The sequence below is a fragment of the Diorhabda carinulata genome, chromosome 9, assembly GCF_026250575.1.
Source record: "Diorhabda carinulata isolate Delta chromosome 9, icDioCari1.1, whole genome shotgun sequence".
NCBI lineage: Eukaryota > Metazoa > Arthropoda > Insecta > Coleoptera > Chrysomelidae > Diorhabda > Diorhabda carinulata.
This window is the reverse complement of record NC_079468.1, coordinates 13,922,728-13,945,632: the sequence shown is the minus strand read 5'-3', so window position 1 is coordinate 13,945,632 and position 22,905 is coordinate 13,922,728. Positions and strand designations below refer to the sequence as shown.

At 30.5% G+C, this 22,905-nt stretch overlaps 1 protein-coding gene across 2 annotated transcripts in view; it reads right to left on the bottom strand.

Annotated features, from left to right (window-relative positions):
* LOC130898014 (acid sphingomyelinase-like phosphodiesterase 3a) overlaps nucleotides 1-19,299 on the bottom strand; it is a 328,758-nt gene extending 309,459 nt beyond the window's left edge. The window contains exon 1 of one of the 2 annotated variants that reach the window (XM_057807036.1): nucleotides 18,910-19,299. In XM_057807036.1, coding sequence (XP_057663019.1) covers nucleotides 18,910-18,979 — 70 coding nt within the window. In that variant the 5' untranslated portion in view covers nucleotides 18,980-19,299. The remainder of the gene's footprint in view (nucleotides 1-18,909) is intronic. The other variant, XM_057807037.1, reaches the window with a different exon arrangement.
* Nucleotides 19,300-22,905: the final 3,606 nt, after the last annotated feature.

Sequence of the window (22,905 nt, the reverse complement as noted above, 5' to 3'; positions counted from 1 at the left end):
CACACTGAATAAACTGGAGATCGGATTGAATAGACCCATAATAAAAAAAGTATGGTTGCCGACGGATGTTGAACGAAAATACTCGAATCACGCCGTATGTGACCGAACAGCCGAAGATTGGGACCCCAATGAATGGCCAAGACCGAGCTTGGGTAATAATTGGTATGGTCGAAGCTGAGTTAAGTAGCTTGGCCCACGCATGGGCCAATACAGGTACGCCGAAGCAGGCTTCCCAGGACTGGCCCAGGCTTGACCCCTTTGTCAACTCAGGGGTTTCTTGTATGGGATGTCATCTATCAATCACCACATTTCACTAGATTTTTCTTCTTCTCACAATTTCATTTCCAAAAACTCCATTTTCTCTCTCGGTTAAGTATAAACTTACAGTTTATTCTTATTTTGGAGCTAATTTACTACTCTGTTTTAATTTTACGTTTTATATGAATAAATACAACATTAATTTACTTTGTCTTATATTTTCATGGATTTTTTTCTGTTGATACTTGATCTTCAATAATAGAAAAGAATCAAGAAATATCTAGCTAATTCAAAAATCACAATAATGAGGTACAAACCCAACCGTTCCATTGAAAAAACTTAACCACATATAAAGTATCCTCATACGTCTTATCATAAAAAATCTATCGATTCTCTATGAATCTGAAAACAGTTTCGCTTCTGAGTTCGTATTTTTACAAATGTTGGAGAGCCATGCACCATGCATCATGAAAAGGATTTATATAGTAACAAATTTGAATAAAACTCTTTCATGCAAAATCCCACAAATGAACAATAAAGCCTCAATGTATATAAAACAATAATAAAAAAACGTGAAACTGTATTCAAAGGAAATATTTTCCACGAATGTATTTGAGATCGGAATTTTTTTTCAAATACCCAACTGGAATTTGAATCTGCTTTTGAAGATCAAATAACAGTTTCGTCATAATGAAATAACATTTTTCCCATATAATTGAAATAGAATATGTGTCTATGTATCAACATTTTTGACTATAGGGGACAAGATCAGCAACATTATTCGAAAATATTATTTTGGTGCGGAATAAAGTGAATCGAGGGATTAATCTGTATTGCAATTAGAGTTTTGGAGAAAGGAAGATATCAATGACATTTAATTGCATCTTGAAAATGCAGAAAGCAGTACCTACCCAATTCACTTATCAAATAAATCATATATTTCAAATAACAAAAAATGGGGACGTCCACTTATCAGGCATTTATCAGCTTTGGTGTGTCATTCATTGTAGACATCATTATATCGAGTGGATTATTCTGTAGTTTTCTAAAGTTCTCAAGAACTGAGCAACGCGATATTTATGGAACGTGATTCTCATAATTTCTACGTGATAACTCCTATTGTAATATTGAAATTTATAAACGAATCACGTAATTTTACTGAAAAGTTGCAACAATAACAAGTGGTGTAATAGCAACCGCATTTTTTATTAAGTAAATTAGGAACTATTAAAAAGATGAATCACCGTTACAGGATATTCTTAGATTTTCTATTGACTTCACTGAGCCATGTGATCTTTAAAACTTGTAATATCCCTGAAATCACGAATTCTTATCCTAGTTGTGATAATAATATCTTCTATTTACTGATTACTGACTGGTTTTATAGACAATGGTTTTGACACAAATAAAATATTCTAAAGCTTCTTAATAGGTGATCTCGAAGGTTATTCGATGAAGCTACTTCTTCTCAAAAGTATGAGAAACAAATTATTTCACGTCACAAGATGAGCAAAAACAGAAGACCGTGATGAGCAAACTGGTTTTCTCGCCTCCACCCTGCATTTAAGTTAGTTCCTCGTCTTTTTTACGTTCTTTTCTCAACCTTGCTCCGTTGTTTGCTTCTTAATTCATTTCGCAATCTCGCGCCAAAATACGGATTTGATTTTGATATAATCATACAATAGTTATCCTTCTCAAACTCAAAATAATCACATGAATCTAAGTATTTTATACTTATTGCTATTCTATTCAAATTGAAAAGATCACTTCTGCGACAAAAATTAATTGATATAAGCACTATAATTTTTACGTGAAAATAAATAGTTTTTGCACAGATACACAGTTTTGACACTTAACATTAGCCTTTTATATGTGACATTTGATTTAAACAATAAGCTCGGGAAAAATTTCTATCAGATTCCTTCGCTTCCCACCAAATTGTAATAATTTTTTTCTGATAACGAATAAATATTTCACAATAAACAATTATAGCATGTAATCAAGCTTCCTGAATTCTGACTGGTCTGAAATACTGTCAGTCAATTCAAATATTCTAGGGCTGTTATTATTAATTTGTTTGTCCGCTGGACAAAAACAACATCCAAGGTACTTATGTATTCGAAGTACTTTGGCTAGATGCTGCACCATGCATCCATAACGAATCAAGCTGATAAGTTTTATGTATAATTTGGAATTAAGTTGTATGTAATTGCATAGAAATAACCTTATATTCAAGTTCGTATAGAAGATCAACCCCTTTTACAGTGAATCTTTATGTATCATGGCCAGAATTATTCTTTTATGTAATATGGAATCATAGTTGTCATCTTCATCATCATCATCATCAAGTTTTTTACAATGTAAAAGGGGTATTTGATTCATTCAACTGGCGTACTGAGACAAATAATGTATGCGAAATTCATTTTTAAATGATATATTTTTTTTGCTTAACATGAGTAACATTAGTACACTTCAACCATAAGATTGCGAGAAACGGATGGAGTAGTGTTCTGGTGAAGATTTTATTTTCAACCCAGGAATTTGAGATTTGATTGATTATAGACCACTTTAGATGTGTATTTCCAGTTGGAGTTGTTGACCGCAACTACTGTTGCAGTCAAATATTGGAATTTATGGAGAAGAAGGTAATTAAAAATACTTAATAGGAAATGAGCGAGCAAAATCGAGTATAATCATAATTCGCCGACTATTCACGTTTCCTCATTCAAAAATAGACAAATTATTTAGTTGATCATTATTTCTGTCTATGCATCAATCTCTATTTCTATATATTAGGCTTGAAATTCTTTTTGCCCATAATTGTTACGTAACCAGTTCATAAAGTCATGCCAATTCATATTTCCCTGAATGGAAAAGTGTCTTGGTCTAAGCCTTACCTCATTAAAAAATCTATATATTTTTTTATCAAAATATCTTTCCATTGGCATTTCCATTTATTGGCAAACTCTATAAACATATCAAGGTTATCATATAGTAAATTATTGTCGAAATTACACACGTCTTGTTGACTGTACACGAAAAATTCAATTTTTGAAGTGATATTCTAACTTCGTCGGATATATGACAACAATGAGAATACCACTATAAAATAAGGCGTAATACAAATCGCAGATTATTAATGATCCTGCTCAGGATTACCTCATATGGTTCTGTTCAGGATTGCTTTACATGATCCCTTTCAGGATTGCCGCAGCAGTTCAAGCTCTATTCACGATTACCTAACATATTTCTGATTTGATTTTCCTACTGGTTTATTTGAAAGTAAGAGATTTATAAGCAAAAATTAATCATAGGAACATTGTTTAAAAAATTAATATTACAAAAAACATTCAATAAAAGCAATAAACATCACTTTGAAAACATATTTAGATTAACCAAGAAACAACAAATCATAAATATTGTCATTCCTCTAAAACTTTCGAATCATAAATAATTCTGAAAATCGACAGAACGTTTCTTCATCACTACAATTGAATTATTTTTTTGTCTATATCAATTTTTAATTTGTTATAAAATCACTAATTTGTACTATAATATACAAAATTTCAATGTTAAGAACTAATTTTCTTCATTTTTAACAACCACCACTTTAAGAAGTAATAGAACAAGAGCATATTTTTCTTCTATGTAGAAACGAACCGTTGTTATACGAGGATGTTCCCAGAAGTACCTGGCCCAACAGAGAAAACACATTTTTTTAACCTAATCTCCTCTTAGCTACATACACTTCTCCCAGCGATATTTCATAAACTGAATACTCTTTTTATAATAAGAATCCAAAAGATCCTTAAAATAGTCATTAACTCCCAGCATCACCTCTTGTTGGAAAATCTTTGACCACCCTCAAGTTTAAGAATATAAAATAATCCGAGAGGGCTAAATTTGGCGTACGAGGTGCATGAGTTAGTAATTCTAGCTTCAATTAATTAATTATGCACATTGCAATAGCGGATGAGTGAGCTGGTGCATTGTCTTAGTGAAACAACACAAACGTTGCAATAAATTCGCATAGTACTCGCCATTGACAGTTTCTCCTTTATCAAGATTATCAATGAAGATTATCTGACGCGCAAAAAACTGGACCCACGTTTTATCAACGGTGCAAATATTTGACTCTATTTCTGTGAAGCATTTCCAAATACTCGATAGAAATATCTTTACGACGCTATTTTTGTTCCATTTGAGCAAACGCAGCATTCATCTTGCGCACAGCTTTCTCAAATGGAAATTTTCAGTTAATGTGATGTACCGCACAACGGTTGAATTCAGAAAGGTGTTTATTTATAATGTCGTATTAATCGCACTTAACAAACTATTGTATTATTTTGTAGTATTTCATCAATTTAATATTATCAGTAATATAAAGATTTGAGATATTTAATTGCCAGCAAACCTAATTCTATAACTTGGTGATTATGAGTGAGATAGAATCGACAATTTTCAAACGACAGTGAAATCAAACTAACCTTAAAAGGTTCAAATTGTATTGAATTATATGTTTCTGTGTATTTTGTTAGTAGTAACATTTCAAATATTATATCAGGAAATACTTTTCTACCTCGTATGCCCTAGTTAGTTTCTCGAAATTTCATTTATCCAGTGGTAGACAAATATTTGATTCATAGAAAAGTTCATTCGATTTGGAAATGTGAGTTCTCACGTCTATATTCCAGTCACAAATCAATTATTCACAGACGTGAATACGATTTTGTCGTGAAAAAAGCATGAAACATAAATAAATCAGAACCTATTTATTTAATAGTTGAATTACAAACATTTATGTCAAAACATGATTTATATGTTCACATGAAACTTTTAAAGGGTGAATATCATGAGACGATTGGAATAAAATCATGATTACATACAATTTCATTTTTAGTTTTCGATAAATATAGACAAATATAGATTAGACAATTATATTATTTCCGATAACTTCTCGTCTTAAAAAATTCTGGAATAGTTAAAACAAATTTGTGGAATTTTGTTGGATATTACGTGCAGCTTTTTGGTTCATTTATTTATAGTTATACCTGACATTCCAACCAGCGAATAATCACATATATTCGAGATTTGTTACTTACGTTTTTTGATGGATTAATTAAAACCAATATTATGATTGGATATGGTTTTATTGTTTTTCAAAATATTCTTTATTAAGCTCAATACAGTTTTGCAACCGATTGAACCTATTGTCGAAGCAGGGAATAATAAGAAATAAATTCGATGATTTGACTGTTCAAAAACAATTTTGTTTGAACTGATGTGTGAGAGTTCGCATTGTCTTGGTGGAGAATGATTCGTATTCTGCGATTCTGCCTGAAATTTCCGAGCATTTCTGGCAAACAAATGCTTGGGTACCATTCATAATTGAGCGCTCTATATTGCTCCATTGTAACCGGATCGAAATGTCCAGTAAAATTTCGAAAAAACGATCGACCATTTGCTTAGAATAGAATTATACACGTCTTGTGAAGCACCGCAATTGAATTTTCTGGCACAACCGATTTTGGACGACCTTTACGAAATTCATCATGCGCACTGCTGTTTCTTTAATCCATGTCGAAAGTCATGTAAAATCTCCGTGCGATCCTCGAAAGAAATTCCTCCCCAAACCATGATAGAGCCACCACCAAAGCTCTCAGTTTGACAAAAATTAACCCGATCGTGCCGTTCACCACGTCGCCTATATACTGGTACTCGCCTATATGATGAATATAGACAAAATCTTGATTCATCCGTGAGTAAAATATTGAACCAATCTTGAATATTCCAATTTGCGTGTATTTGAACAAATTCCAATATTTCTACTCGATGTTCTTTGTTAAGACGTCGACCTCTGCTTCTCTTAGCCTATTTCGAACTATTTGTAGGCTTATTTACACATTACGAGCAGCTAACAGATCTGTTTGCAGCCTTCGAGCGGTGGTATGTCTAATTCTTAACGCCGTTAACCTCAAATAACGATCATCTACTACCGAAGTTACCCTTCCGCGGCCTTGTGCGGGTCTTCTGGTTAGCTGCCCTGTTTCTTGGTAGCGAATAACAACTCTAGATATGGTGCTTTGTTGAACTCCAATTACCCCGGCCATCTTGTATGAGCGCGATGATTTTAGCGACTTCTTCATTTGTCACATTCTTGTTAAACGTTGAGGCACATCCATTATTAACAAAATAAATTTAAATTTTCACTATAAAATAACAAAATTCTCCAAGACAGAAATGATTTACTCGACTAAAAAAATTTGTAAGAAATTGTGATATTTTTTGCCCATGATAAGAAACCAGAAATATCTATTAAGTTGATACATATACAGATTGAACCAAAAAACTAAAATTAAGTATTAAAAATACCAGTGATTTTGCTTTGTTTATATCTGTTATATTTGTTGGAGAATTTTTTCACTAAGAAAAATGAAATAACCGATATAACTGAGGCTTCAAAAACGCGGCAAGTTTTTCAAATAATAATTTTAGAGATCCGGATTGCCGATTGTACGGTTTTGGCTGTATTGCTAAGGAATATTTAAGTCGTGGGCTCTGGGACTCTGATAAAAACTTTCTACTTGAGAACCAAGACTACTGTATTGTGCAAAAATATATGCACAGAATACTGGTAACTGAAAAGTTGAATTCAGATTATATTATTACCTAAGTTTGAATAATATCAGATGAAAATTGATGATTCTTTTGGAACTCAACAACAATAGTATAACGTGGAGAAAATGTAAACAATTTAACAAAGGTACTACGAACATTTTAAATAAATTGTATAAGCTCTCAAATGTATTAAGCTTAGTCATTAATCAACTCATGAAATAAAATAATTACTCCCAGTTATAATAATTATAATCACGCAACTGAGTAATTTTAAATTTTTTACATCGCGACATTATACGATTTTATTGTAGTGTTATCAAATCAGTCAAAATTTTCCATATTCTAATGGAAATAATATATATTCTAGATAATCAGTAATGAAGCAATTCCATTTCCACAAAATATATCCGTAATGATATTCAAATATCAATTTGTAATTTAAATTCTAAGATCTAAGATCTAATATTGATTGCATTTGCCTGCAATTATTGTCAGTTTCAATGCTATTGCAAACTAAATCAAGGTCTTGGTCTATCTCACATACTGAAATGCTTATTTTTTCATATTTTCAGGAATGGTCTTTATGAAAAGACAATTTCATATACACTCCGCGAAAAAAATATTTCATCACAATGATTTCTGATCAATGCAATGAGAAAATAATGTTTCTCTGTTCCAGTATTCAAAGAATGTTATTCTCGCATGCATTTTATTTTGACAGCTGAAGGAAGAATTTTAAGATTCTAGTTACAATAAATTATAAGTTTTTAGGCAAAGTGGATGTGATTATGAAATATGGACAAAGCATACAAATCTACAGTAAAGAAATTTCTTGGCAAGACCTAACCTTAAAATGACTGGATGGTTTAAAATATTTAAATCATTATTTGTCCTTCTATAAATTTGTGTTTACCTTTGTTGTAATTTGAAAGACTGTACAGTAAGGCAAACTGGACACAATGAAGAATCATTGGATTTTTAGTGAAATTTATTAGTGTAATTAAGACTTGTAGCATGAATAATTGAATTAATTTTACTTATTGAATTTGGTCTTTTCGCATTACTCAATTGAAATGCCAGGAATATTTTCTTGATAATTTGAAACAATATTATTTTCTCAAAAAAATTGATTTTCCAGCTTCTTGAAGCTAAAACTCCAGCAATTAATATATTGATTAAGTTGATACAAAACATGGATGCCTTGATAACATTGCGGCCACTTCAATCTTCCTTTATTTAGAGGCATCTACATATCCATTGGCGACACTGGAACTTTTCCAGTCGCAATGAAATTTGAGGATAATTAGATCTCCGTCCTTCGAAAACAGTGTCCAGAAAAGTTCTCCGGATCCGGTACTTGTGAGTATTTGAGAATAATTCTGGGCATTTCACCTATTTTATTAATTTCTATAGGCCGAACTTTATAACGCCTTTGCCGTTTATGGGAAGTATGACTTGGTTTTAAGCACGCACATTTTTTAATAAGTTCAATTCAATGGTCACATATCATTGTAAACAACCTTAGATGATTTGTGTTTGTTTATGGTACAGTTACAAATACTGATTCAGGTAGGGAAACTCCAACTGCCAATCAGTATACTCCTATATCTTCGATTACCTTGGTTGATATTCCGTTGAACATCGGTCTTCAATGTCAATATTTTAACGAAGATTGACCTTAAGATGGAATAAGTCATTCACATTGTTAAGCATTTATAACTATTATACTTATAGCTCAAAAGATGCAGTTAAGACATTTTCTGAGATAATATTGGCTCCTTCATCCGAATACGGCCACGTCTTGTACTGCTGGGGGTGTAAATTGAATCCGACAGTCCGCTAACAGAAAAAGAGTTTTTTCTCAACCAAGCAAACGTTCAAGTTCGGATGATATTTCCAAAGTCGACTGAATAAGTGCTATCAACCGACCACCTAAGTTATGGTGTAATTCAGCTAATGTATATTTTTCACCATTTTTAATAAAAATTAGTGCAAAGAAGCCAAAACATAGGAATAGTATAAAATACTCTTGATAGAATGCCATTCCAGCTACTCGCTCGTTTCCAAATTTGAAACTCTTGCTGGAATGAAAAGCCTTCTATTATTTGTATTTTAATATGCTATTCCACATAGTCTAAACTGTTATCTGTATTTGAATAAATAACAGAAATAAATTGATATAAAAGTAATTTACTGCATACATGGAAGTCGAAAGAACTCAGAAATTGGAAATCAAGTACAAAATAATTGTTTAAAAACTAAATTAATCAAATGTAGTAACGTCTGTTGTCTCTTCGAGCTTCAATCACATTACGACAACAACAACGCATACTTTTGAAAAGTGTTACAAGTAATTGTATTTCACATTTTTCCACTTCTACCGTTTGCAGTTAGTCAAGGTTAGCTAGTATCAAATTTATGGATCTCACGCTTCTAAAAATATTGTCCCTCACATTATCAATAGGGCTTAGATCAAGGCAGTGTGCAGACCAGTCAAAACTACAATACTCCCCTCTTGAATTCATTACCTATAAAAGGAGCATGAGGAACAACCTGTAGTTCTAAAATCTCCATAATGTACCCATGAATAATTAATAATCCTTTATCTTACAGTAATAATTCTGTGTAAGCCCGTAAAGACATTCCATTCCGTAATAAGGTAGACCCTCTTCTAAAATTTGTTGCAGGTTTTATGTTGCAAGGAACATACCTCTCTCTATCTCTTCTATGAACAGGTATTGTCCGTTCTGAAGTACATAAACAAAATCTGGAATCATCCTTGATTACCCAATGATTGAACATTACAGTTTGCATGTTCTCGCGCAAATATATACCTACCTGCACGGTGTTCTTTGGTCAGTTAAGAAGCAGTCTCAGCCACTCTGGCTCAAGTTCCTGCATTTCTTTAATCATTTCTCACGGTTTGTGAGTTACTATTGCGTTTCGAGTTCCAGCTAATTCTTGTTGAAACTATGTTGATACTATGTTCGATTCGTCTACACCGCTTCTTCAATAGACAATATGTTTCGCCACAAAGCTTTTGTAGGTTCAAAATTTGATGCGAAATATAAAAATTTGACATGTAAACCTATTTTTTAGTTATATGGAAAGAACTATGGAAAAAATGATTGAATGTCTTCTGAGTGATGAAAGTTCTTCATATGACATATTCTCTCTCTTCAAAAAATTTGAAGGGTCGTTTATAGAAATATCATAAGTTTTATTTTCTGATTAAATTTTTTTCAAAAATTATTCCAATACAGTTGTATAGAATGTAGTAATTCCCTCCTACAAAGTTGGTAACTTAGGTGCTTCATTCTGAAATCCCTCCGCTGAAGTGATGTTTATGTTGAAAAAATAAACTTAAGGATTGCCAGTGATCTATCATTCTGTCAGCAACTTGCTGCATAGAAATTCATCAATTTCAAAGATTTCCAAAGAGTTCCATTATCAAATTCTTGGAAATTCCTTGAATCACTAACTCTCTTAATTACATATATCATCGATAAAAGTTTCAATGGTATTTATTTTGTCGCGTACCATGAACATAAATTAAACGAATGATAAGGGCAACCTAAAACCATGATATTCTAGAAAAACTATCTTTTACTTCGAAATTTTTATAATATTTGACGATACTCAGACATTTTTTCGATGAAATATCTTTAGTTCCATGAATAATAATAGAAAAAGAATAATTTCAAATATCTGAAACAAGTTCTTTGGTTCTAAGGGTCTAAGAGCGTTTACAACTATTTGTGCTGCTTTTTCTCGTTTAATTGAGAGCTTTTTGGCGATTTTTGAATTAGGAATCGTGGATGATATTATTAATGGCAGATGATCCATCAACTTGAATGGTGACTTATGCTCATTAGTAGAATCTGGTAATATTATTTCGGCTATTTAACTTCATTTTCAGATGGCTCTGAAGTCTCAATACAGTTTTCAATCAAAGGTGTAGTCTTCGAAATATCAAAATTTTTAATGTGTAAAGTGGATTTCGAATGAAGGGTTATGTTAAAAATTCCACTACTTAATAACACACCACAAACTTTGCAATGACTTTTACCGCCACGGCCTTCTAAAAAAGGAAATTTCTGAATCTATTGCTGTTGAATTTTTGTTTGTATTTTTTTCTTCCAGTAATTTTGCCATTATTTGAAGTATAGTCAACCTCATTTTTCCTACTTGAGAAAAAAATGGAATTTGTAGCAATAAGTTATTATATAAATATTTGTACTTACGTATTATAATCAACAGGTTCTAAAACAAATCAATGTGAAAAATTGATAACAGAACTCACTTCGTCATAATTTAATATTTAATTTCTTCTCCTCGTGTCAAACTGCGTAGACTCCTTTGTTCTTAGTCACATTCACGAAAAAAATAAAGCGAAATCGGCGTGGAAACATCTGAAACGATAAAGGTTGAGGTGAATGAAGATTCAGAATGCACCGGAGAACGAGCACAAAACAAAAAACCGAAAGAAACACAGAACAGTTGACACAAGACATATCCTGATAAAGGTTTGGAGAGAGCACTGTTCGAGATCGGTTCAAAATTGTTTAAACGTGATCGGAAACAGTTTTTGATCATCGATAATGAACAACTTCAATTTGATTTCTAAGGAACAGTGCTCGCCCAATACCATATAATCTTCGATCTAGATTGACAAGTGAAGGAAAATCGGGTCAATTCATGATAAATAGAGCTGATAAATCTAACGAGGGGTTAACGAGCTAAACAACAACTGAAAGGAGTGAATTTAGGTCGATTGTGAAATCGTGAAATCGTGAAATTTGTTAGTTCTATTATTCTATTAGGTATAGAGATTATTACAAATAAAATACCAACAATTTTATCGCAATCACAAACAAAGAAGAATATAATTTGAAATGAAAAAGTTTAAGAGAACGAAAGGTCTGACAACAATGTAAATAGCACCATTATCAGATTTATCACAAAATCCTCACAAACGAAGATTTGTTCAAGTTTTTCCAGCTATTTCTGAAACAATCACAGTGTTTCATACTTAGAGTTCACTTTCGATATTCGTTAGCTCTATTTCTTTGTCTTATGGATTAGTGAACCGAAACGAATAAAGGATCACGTTCCGATAACTTGCAAATAAAATTACAGTCGTAAAATTCAGAGATGTACAATATATTTTCAGCAAGCATAATTTATGTTCAAGAGTCTCATCACGATTACAAAATCTTCCTTCAATCCTGCAGGTGAGCTAAAATGTATTCCTAGGAATCGAATCTGATTTGAAAATTGTTTTCGTAGAAATAAAACCACCAAACATAAGAAAAAGTCCACAGAAGTCGAGGAAGCAAAGATAATATATTCATTGGAAAAATTCAATAATGTTTGTTTTAAGGATTGGGTAACCGACTTGTTTGTACCAAAACTAGTTGGAAATCATAGAGATATAGTGTATTAATGGAATAACTTGCTATTATTTAGATATCTGTTAGTTGTACGAAAAAGTTTAAGATTGTAATGTTTTTCGTATTTACTTACACTCCTTCTATTCGTAGGATGAACTGATACACTGTCTTTCACCTTCTTAATTTATTTGAACACTATACACTACACTAACTTTTAGTAATTCACTTATCACTATCACTTAACTGAATCAAACAATTTATTTAAATTCTCCAATCACTTTATATTTCGGACTGTTCAATATGACTATTTATTATAAACTGAACTAAACTGAGCTAGGTAAACTCCTTTTATATATATATATATATATATATATATATATATATATATATATATATATATATATAAATTACCTAAAGTACCTAATTACAAAAACCCTTCTTACTTACAAGAATAAGAAACAGTTCATGACATTTAAGCTAAATTTATAACCGAATTGGCTTCAATAATTTTTGAATTTCAAATGACCATTAAAAATACTCAAACTATCAAATATCGAACTGTACAGTCTCCTTATCTAATTTGTCATGGAAAACTGAAAATATATAGAGATTGACATGATTGAATACTATACTTTTTGCATCATATCAAAAATTAAATGTTTGAAGTTACAAACGGATATAAACAAAACAACTCAAAGGATTATGAATTATTAAAATATGAAATAAACATAATTAAAGGGATGTTTAAAAAAAATCTACTTTCTACTTTGATGTTCGCAATTAAATAGAAATAGTTGTTACAGCAGAAGCAAGACGTTTCCAAGCTTTCGAATCACTGTATTCATCATCGGAAAATTCATTAACTGAGAAATGTGACATCACAACGTTGCTTAATTCAAATTCATACGATATAATATACAGTCGAACTCCGATAATTCGAACACCGATAATTCGAATTCCTCGTTAATTCGAACTTTTGCGTCGGTCCCTTGACATTCCTATTACTAACACATGTAAAAAAACCTCGATAATTCGAACTTTTGAAGTTCGAATTATCAAAAAATTCGTATTTTCTGTGTTAATTACCGAAAAATTCGAATTTTTGGCGTTTAAATAATTGAAAAGTTCGAATTTTTGATGTTCGAATAATTGAAAATTGTGTAAATTATGTATGTACAAAGGTATTAAAAAATTCGAACTGTTAGTGTTGAAAAAAATTGAAAAATTCGAATCTTCAGATTCTAGGTAAGACGACGATATTTTGTCGAATCACTCGATTTGCTTCAAAGGAAAAAATCGTCAGCATGAAGCAATCTAGCATAGCTGATTTCTTTACAAAAAAATAAATATGTATATGTATTTTTTTTTATTTTAAGATAAATAATCGGTCCTTTTTAGGACCAAAAATTCTTCAAACGTGTACAAATTATTTTAAATAAATAAATAAATAAATAAACATTTTATATACCCATAACATATTTATTTATTTATAAAATGGAAAGATGCATCGAAATGCATACATATATGTATGTAAATGTGCACAACTCCGATAATTCGAACACCTCGATAATTCGAACTTTTGCTACGGTCCCTTGCAGTTCGAATTATTGGAGTTCGACTGTATATTGAAAATGTAATTCAATATTCGCGCGGTTTTAACCAGGAAAGTAGTTGCTTTGTCAAAATAATTTCGAATTAATCGAACTATTGAAATTCCAAATAATATAAGAAGTAAATAATAATTGTTGGTATTTTGTCCATTTAAAAATTATTGATGTAAGAGAATTTGAACTCTGATTTTTTTTATTTATATTCCTGACTTTCATAATTACAAGATATAATAACACCAAGCACTTTAACTACCTACTTGTTGATATATAGAAGAAATACGTCATTTATTTCAGGCCAGAAAACTAGAATAAATTCAGTAAAGTAAACAAAAAATCTTATTTTGTCTGAAACAGAAAAACGTCTATATAGGAGCCGACTTGACACCTTTGACAGATTGTTCTGCTTGACCTTTCCCAGCAGAACGACGCGACGCCGCTTATTATTATCTAGAAGTTTTGTTCATGTACCACATTTTAAAACCAAAACGCTCACAGCTATGTTTTACAAAGTATTCAATCATAGCATAGGTGCTTTCCAGATTTGAAGTTGAAAATACTCATTTTGTCCATTAGTGGGCGCAAAAAAACCAAAACTTGAAATTTTCAAAAAACTATCCCTGCGAATAGAGTTTATAAGAAGTCTCGTGAACTGTCCCAGTAATACCTCTTCTGTTAGTTCACTGGACTCACTAAGAATGCCTATAACACAGCTCTTTTCGTCTATAGGAATTCTAGGGCCAGGAGAAGCAACACTTATTTCGAAGTCTTTTCAATGAGTATACATAAAACTTCATTACCTATAGAAAAAGTGAGCATTTCCACGGTGATAATAGTCCGGATATTTCGAAATAAAAAGCATTTTTGTTTTTAATCTTTGTTCATAACTCAACAACTAACAGTCACAATATTCTCAAAAAGAAAAGGTATATACTTGACAAAGTATGGCTCCACGGATTTCCTTTGAACCAACAAACACTATCAGCTCCTAATTGCTTGATGTCCGATGTATTACATATGGTTTTGTTTGCTTTCTTTCACTGTTTTAAGTAGAAAACAGACGCTATCTCGTTAATATGCCGTAATACCGTAAAATAAGACTGCAGCGATATCTTTAACTAATATTATACTCTGTTCTATATGAATCATTGCGTTCCTTGTTGATTTTTGTTTTTGTTTATCTTCACCTAATGTTTTTGTATTTTTGAAACGAATTTTCATTACATGGGATAGCTATAATTAAATATATAGCGAGTTTGATAACCTTTAAAATTCTCTACATATATTAAACTCTTAAATCCAATCCACTATAGGAATAGAAAACTTACTAAATCCAACAAAAAATAATTAAAACAAAATTATATGTTAAAGAATTATGATTTGGACGATATCTAAATTATTTTTCACACTATCCTAAAACACAGGTAGCAGATAGGACAATAAAAGTTCGTCAGAATATCATTTCGGAGTAAATGAAACCATTAGAGCTCTCTTAATGAATATTCGATATTTTTCTAATCAAGTATGAGAAGAAATCAGAAAAATCCATTATTTTGAAATAATTGAAAACCATATAATTGAATTATTCTCATAACAACATTGGATTGACAATGCCATGTTTAGAAATATATTGAACTACCTTACATAAAAGCGAAGAAAATAAAAATCATTTCGATTTTCATAACACAAAAAAGAGAGCTCAAGAAAAGAATTATTTACTTCTGTTGATGAATCGTCTTGATTTTAGGTTTTTTTCAACTGAATATTTATTTTTAAAACAAATGAAAATATTGATGTTTGGACCGATTTCTGTCTTTATCCAAACATTTTGAATGAATAGTTCCTTCAATATATATTTTTTTGATTATATATTATTGATTTTGTTTTCATAGAAATCTTGCTATTGACCCGCCGGCTAAACATTGCCAACCTCAAATAATAATGAAAAAAATAACTACAAATTGCATTGAATTTGCTCAAGTCCTTTTGTATTTCTCATTTTTTTGTATATTTCATTTAGAACAATTTATCAATTAAATACTTCATAGAAGTAATAACAATTGTTTGAGTATCAAATCAGTGCGTTAAAGCACTGGCCTCGAGACTTAAATAACTTAGAGTAAACAGTCTAAAGTTGTTGCACTACGCTCTTTATAACATGTTTCTACTTTCTCACAGTATTTGAAGCTTCTACATTTTCTATTAAAGATTTGATAAGAACTACTCATTTTAATTCCATTACTTAAACTATCAAATATTTTATCTTAAAGAGGATTATTTAAACCTGTTGCGTTAGTTATGTTTCGCTGGTTATTTAATATTTTCTAAACAAGTTTACATTCTTAAAGATGTAATAAACATTCTAGTTTAGGTATCTCCAACACTTCATGTAAAATGTTTGTTGATGGGAGATACTCATAATTGAACAAAATTTTAAAAAAATTGTTTTGCATTAATATATATATATATATATATATATATATATATATATATATATATATATATATATATATATATTCTAGATTCATTCAACCATTTAAATATGAATTTATTTTTTTTCCTCTCTCTAATTTCTTTGCTTCGTAGGTTGTAGGATATAATAAAACATACATAAAACATAAAAATATATTATAAATACACTCATTCTAATACTATGCCTCTAATAATAATCTACAAATATGTTTTTATCTATTATACAAATAATTTAATCATCATTTATTAATTATTCTTTTGAAAATGCTCCCAAATAAGGAGCGAAACATTAAGTTATACATATAAATGTTATATTTCATCGAAGTTTTATTATTTTACCCAAACAACCTATGAACCCAAGAAATTAGAGAAAGAAAAAATGAATTTATTATTATATTCATACGTATTTGTCAATATGAAAACACATGTATTTTATCAGTCCCAGATATTCAAGAGAAGCAGCTTTGTCCAAATGAATCTTATTAATTTTTAAATCAAAATTATTTACTCGTTCGTTTTATATATTATATACTTGGTTCTATTAATATTTATTTTTAACTAGTTAGAAAACAGCCAATGGCAATATTTATTAAGGTCTTCGTTAATTTGTTCTTCCATTTCTTTCTCATTTTCACCTGTGTACATTATTAAAGTATCTGCAAATTTGTAGTACTGTGCTTTATGATTAACAAATTGCAAGTCATACAAAGAATGAAACTACGGTCCAAGGACTGAACCCTGTGGTACCCCGTTATTATAATGTAACTTTGTGCGGCATATGTTACCCAATTTAACATATTGGCTACATTGGTTTAAATATAATTCTATAATGCATAAAAACTTATCTCTAAAGTGTATATCAAACACTGTCTTTTAAAGTATATTTACGTTAACTACATCGAATACTTTGCTTAAATCGACTGAGACTGCAGCAACCAAAATCTTTTTTTGATTCAAAGCTTTTATTACAGAATTTACAAAGGCAAAAGTTGCAGACATTGTACGACTGTTTTGTATGGAACCATACTGGAGTTTATCATATAGTCAATTACTAATCATAAATTGAGTCACCTTTTTTTCATTTATTTTTTCAAGAATTTTCAATGAAACATTTATAACAGAAATTGGCCTGTAGTTACTTATTAATTCTTTGTCACCAGCTTTATAAATAGGACAGACTTCACTTACATTCAGTTGTGCTAGGAAATCACCACTAGTTAATGCTATATTAACTAGTTTTTCTATTGGGTCTACTATGAAGTCTATAAGGTTAATTATATCCATAACAGTTACTTCATCATACCCAGGTTCATAGTTTTTTTTAATTCCAGTGTAGTTTCAGTACTTGGTAACTCCAATCTAAATATTAAGTTATGACTAATGAATTCACTGAATGTTTCGCTTGTACTCAAATTGTTTTCATAGTCTGATAATTCTTTATCAATAGTTTCACCTATTTTTCCAAATATCGCTTGAAATAATTTAAAACATCTATGTTGTCTGAGACTATTTCTTTATTCATAAAACTCAACATCAAACTGTAGAACTTCTGGGTGCTTTTTTTTGTATATGTTCTATCTCGCAATTCAATCATATTCAATATATTTTGATTAATCCATTCATTGCCTTTTTCAATTTTAGTTCCAGTTTAGTTTTATTTCATTATATTTGTATTGTTTTTAATTCCAATCATCAATGCGATAGTTGTTGAAAAGTTGATAAACTTACATCTTTGATTTTATTACTAAATTCGTATAAAAACTGATTATAATCAATCACTTTAAGATTAAAAGATACCTTTGTTGAATATAATTTCGTTCATATATTGCCAATCTCAAATGATAAGCGATTATGGTCTGATAGTAACTCCGTCTTCTTCCACTTTTTCAATTGGAAATATATTTTTTGTTCGTATTTTATGTTTTATTGAAAATTATATTCTATGGTACATATGTCCTATGTCATCAAAAATGATAATTATTTTTTCATTATTATATAATATTCCCAATTCAATATTCACATAAATAATTTTATATTAACTGAAAGATTCCTTGCACATTATAATGAGTAGAAGTGTCTTCATATATTATATCAAAATATCTCAAAGACTTATTGTTGTTTTTCATACAATTCTCTTTTTATGTAATGTGTCAGTGTTATATATTATCTCGCTTCTATTGTTGATATAGCTATTGATATTAACTTTCTTCATAGTTTCAGTTTGTTGATTTAATTTATCCATATATTATTCTAAAGTAGTGGTATTTGTTCTAATAATCTTATATTTGCACGTATAATGTAACTGCGACAGGTAACATCGTATATAAAAAAAACTAACAAATAATTTGAATACTGTATCAAAAATTTCGAAAAACAAAAAAAATTATTGAACATATATTTGTTTAAAGAACTATGGAATCATTAATAAGTACTTCGAACACCCAATTCATTTCATTTCACCTCTCGTGAAGTTTTCTTAATAATACGATTTATTAATTAAAAAAGTTTTGTTTGAATCAACCGACTCAATTTTAATGCAACGTACACAATTATTATCTCACCTAATCGTTCGTACACTTCTCTACCGGCATTTACTGCTGCAATAACTCCAAGAAAGTATAACCACTGCATTTCCAGTCGATTAATATGCACATTTTTCTAAAAAACTATGAACATACACATTTTTTATTATCAAAAAAAGAGTAAAAACCGAATTTCCACACATTGTAACTATGAAATAGATTAATCCTAAGTAATCATTAGAAACACACTTTGTCACCAAACAATAATGTTGCAATTAATTTATATTTTTTAAAGTAACAGCTTGAAATGTGTATTGAATATATTTTCTATACCAGGTATCGGAATATATTGGAAATCACGCCGAAATTGTACGAGATCGGTTCGGATAAAAGTACGCGCCTTGCTATGGTGAGCTTAAGTGTTAGACTGAACGATACCCGTGCTAAAATGGGAATTTCAGGGTGGTTTTTCGGCGCATGTGTGTGAGAAAATGCTAACATCTCAGTTGTGTTAAAACAAACCATTTCATGATTATTCTTTTTCCAAGAGGATATAGGCATTTTATTCTAAATCACATAGAGATAAAAGAAGAATTTAGACATAAAGATAACAGTATATTTGAAAGAGCATCACTGGAATTTTCTTTCAGCCTTACAGAAATTGGACAAAATGACAACGAATTAGAGGATAAACTATGTTTTGATGTATTTTCGAGTACAAAGGAATGAAGGAAACATTTCTTCTCTCTATACATAGATAGGATTTTATCCATTGAGCAAAGAAAAAAATTTTTCGTTGATTTTCAAATTATATTTTGAGACAAAATCGTTTATACGAATAAAGTGTATGTACCCATATTGTTTCAACAATTTATTATGTAACCTAATACAAACATGACAAACCGAAACTCAACACAAGTATCAACACAATATAGATTGATGATAATACATATCAAAATTTATTACTATGTTATCAAAACTTTTCAGTTTATTGCAGATTCGATTATACGATCATTGTCAAGAATAGTTATTTTTTGAAACGTCAGGAAACCATTGAAATATCATCAAAAAGTAGATTTATACTCACTTCTCTCATGGTATACATTAATTGTAAATTGAGATAGAATTTTTGAAGACAGCGTATCTAAAAGTAACCTTTAGTATTGTCCTCAACAATAACTAATATCTTGGAGTAAATCTTGTTCAGAAAAATTTAGATGCCTCATTTAATATATACACAGCAAATATTAAGTTTGAAAAATTGGAAAGTGACAGTGACCTACTAATATTTAGCATCATACATCTAGTCACTATACTCTACACTAACAAATTCATCTCCAATTTCAATTAAAACTCTTCTTTCTTCTTTATTTTTAAAACCAGAACCAAAAAAAGGCGGAAGAATTATTCAATATTTCAGAAGAATCCGGCATCATTAGCCAAGCATATAATGTTTTCATAACAATAATCTGATTTTTTAGTCCCAAGAAATTTGAAATTCTTGAGCTGAACAATTCTTTCGACTTTCTTGAAAATATTGAAATTATTTTTCGAGGTTCTGAATAAGTACTTTATCTTCTTTTAATTATGGAATGGAGCAATTTTATTGACAATATAAGTAGTAATAAGGCATTCATAATGTCATATATTGAATGTATTCCAACACTTTTATAACGTAGATGATCTTAAAGAATATCTATAAGTTTGTAGAGAGATTGCACTTTTTTTAATAAGGCAATTTAATAATTAGAACTTCACAATCGGACACCTTCTCGTTGTAGAACTCAAACAAGATCAGAATTTCTTGGTGTTGTTCACTTAGATTATTTTGGGGTTAACTTAATACTATTTAAAATCTACAAATCTACAGTTTCTTCCCTAGACAATCCAATTATTATTATTACCCAAATTGTTGTTAAACTGAAATAATAATGTTGGTTCACTTTCGTCAATGTGTCTACATACGGAACAATACCTACAGCACCATAAACCTGGAAGCTTGAATCTTTTTATTTATTCAACCCCAAGTATTTGCTCTGAAAAGCTTCCGAAAACCGACCGGCATGTTTTATTAGCTATCGAGGTTTTACAAGGTGACTCAAAAGAAAGTTCACATTAAAAAAAACATTTCTAAGAAAAGTAGAAATTTTATTGGAAAATTGTTTGTTAAATATCAAAATACAATGCTTACGAGTTTATTCCTTAAAATTAACATCATCCCAATGTAAGCCGTTCCGCTCATTACATACATTTAAGCAAGCACTACAATTGATAGCTGCCATTTAGTTACGGCTATTTTCTTCACATCACAGGAAAAATTCCATAGGTTTAACTCGGAACTGAGTGAGGGCCAAGTTATGTCATTCCTTCTGGAGATCAATTTGCCATGAACAATTTTACAAGACGTACCAGAAATCTATTGGACAAATTTGAAGTTACCTTGTCCTGTTGGAATCATCTTCTCTGGTTATAACTATAGTTGTGCAGTTCAGGCAAAAAGAAGTGGTTTAACATTCACACATAATGCTCCAAATGGAAATGCGTCCCCTTTTGTCTTCAAAAAGGTTAAGGTCTAAAAATCCTCAGCTTTGGCAATTGTGGGGCTTTATGATGTTTTGATAAGCTGCACTACATTATCGGAAATTTTGCTTGTTGATGTGTTTATTGAGCTTTAAATGATCTTCCGGAAAAAAGATGTTAGTAAACTGTGGAGAGCTCCCAATCATCTTATTTACGAAGTCAAGCTTCTGACTTCTTGCACAAACTGAATTTTGTAAGGATGCGGCCTCAAATTTTCATGTAAAATGCGAAATAATGATTATGTCTGCAACAACACGCTTCCTAATAGACATGTCAATCGCAAATAAACTGAATCGTAATCAGTATAGTCTCCGAATTACCGTATTTGTAAAACTCACGCATACATAACGTACGATCCGTTCCCGAGGAAGGCTTCTCAGCTTCCCATTATTATATATCTCACGCCCTCCGAATAGCCGGTTATGCACAATAATCAATACAAAGGTAAAATTCATTTTGAAATACCTTGTACTTTTACTACACATAAATATTGTGGCTCATAGTAATTGTATGTTGTAGATAATGAATTTTTACACTGGAAACGATAAACTTTTTTGATAAATTTGAGTTGATTGGAAATAGAATTAGTAAATTATCTAATAGACGATTTCATCCTTTTTTTTCTTAAAAATAGGTGAATGATAAGTCACTCTATTGCTGTTGACAGAAAACGAAGTTATTAAGAAATTCTACAGAAGCAAACAAGTAAATTGCAGCGATAAAACACAGGTCTAGTCACTTAGACTTGGTCAACTAAATTAAGGTGAAAACTGGATTTTGTGTAATAAATGTATAATAAATTGGGAAAAATATTTATAAAACTGAATAAAAAAAATGGATGTGCGAACAGCAATACTATAGACTAAGTTGAAATGATGTGGTATGTTACATTATCAGTGACCAACTATAGTTTCAAATATTCCTTATTTTTTGGTTCATACGTCAATGCTATGCCACTGATACAATGTTGATATTGAGCTACCACTATCGTAACAATGATCGTTCCACTGTAAAATTCAATTACCACTTGTAGTATTCCCCTTTTCGAATGTCATTTTTTGCATTCTCCCATACTAATGGGATTAAATTGTTTAGTGCCAGATATTCCTTCAAATTTATTCAAGTACATTCTATTTGGTTGAACTCGCAAATATATTTGGGTAGTCGTCAACTGTATTATCGTGTCTACAAGCTATTTCATCAAAAATCTTTTGAATGTAATTGATCTAACTAGATACATGCCATTAACAGTGCTTTAAATGCAGTATCATCGAATCCAATCCCTATTGATGTAGCTAGTGTCAGCTTTTAGAATGTAAATCTTGGTTTATGCATCTAAAATTGAATTTGAATTAAAATCAACATAAAACTAAACTTTCTTGGTGTTAACTTTTTGGTTAATATAGTAAATTAAGGACAATTGTTGAAGGCATAAGACCTCCTCTCAGAACTAGC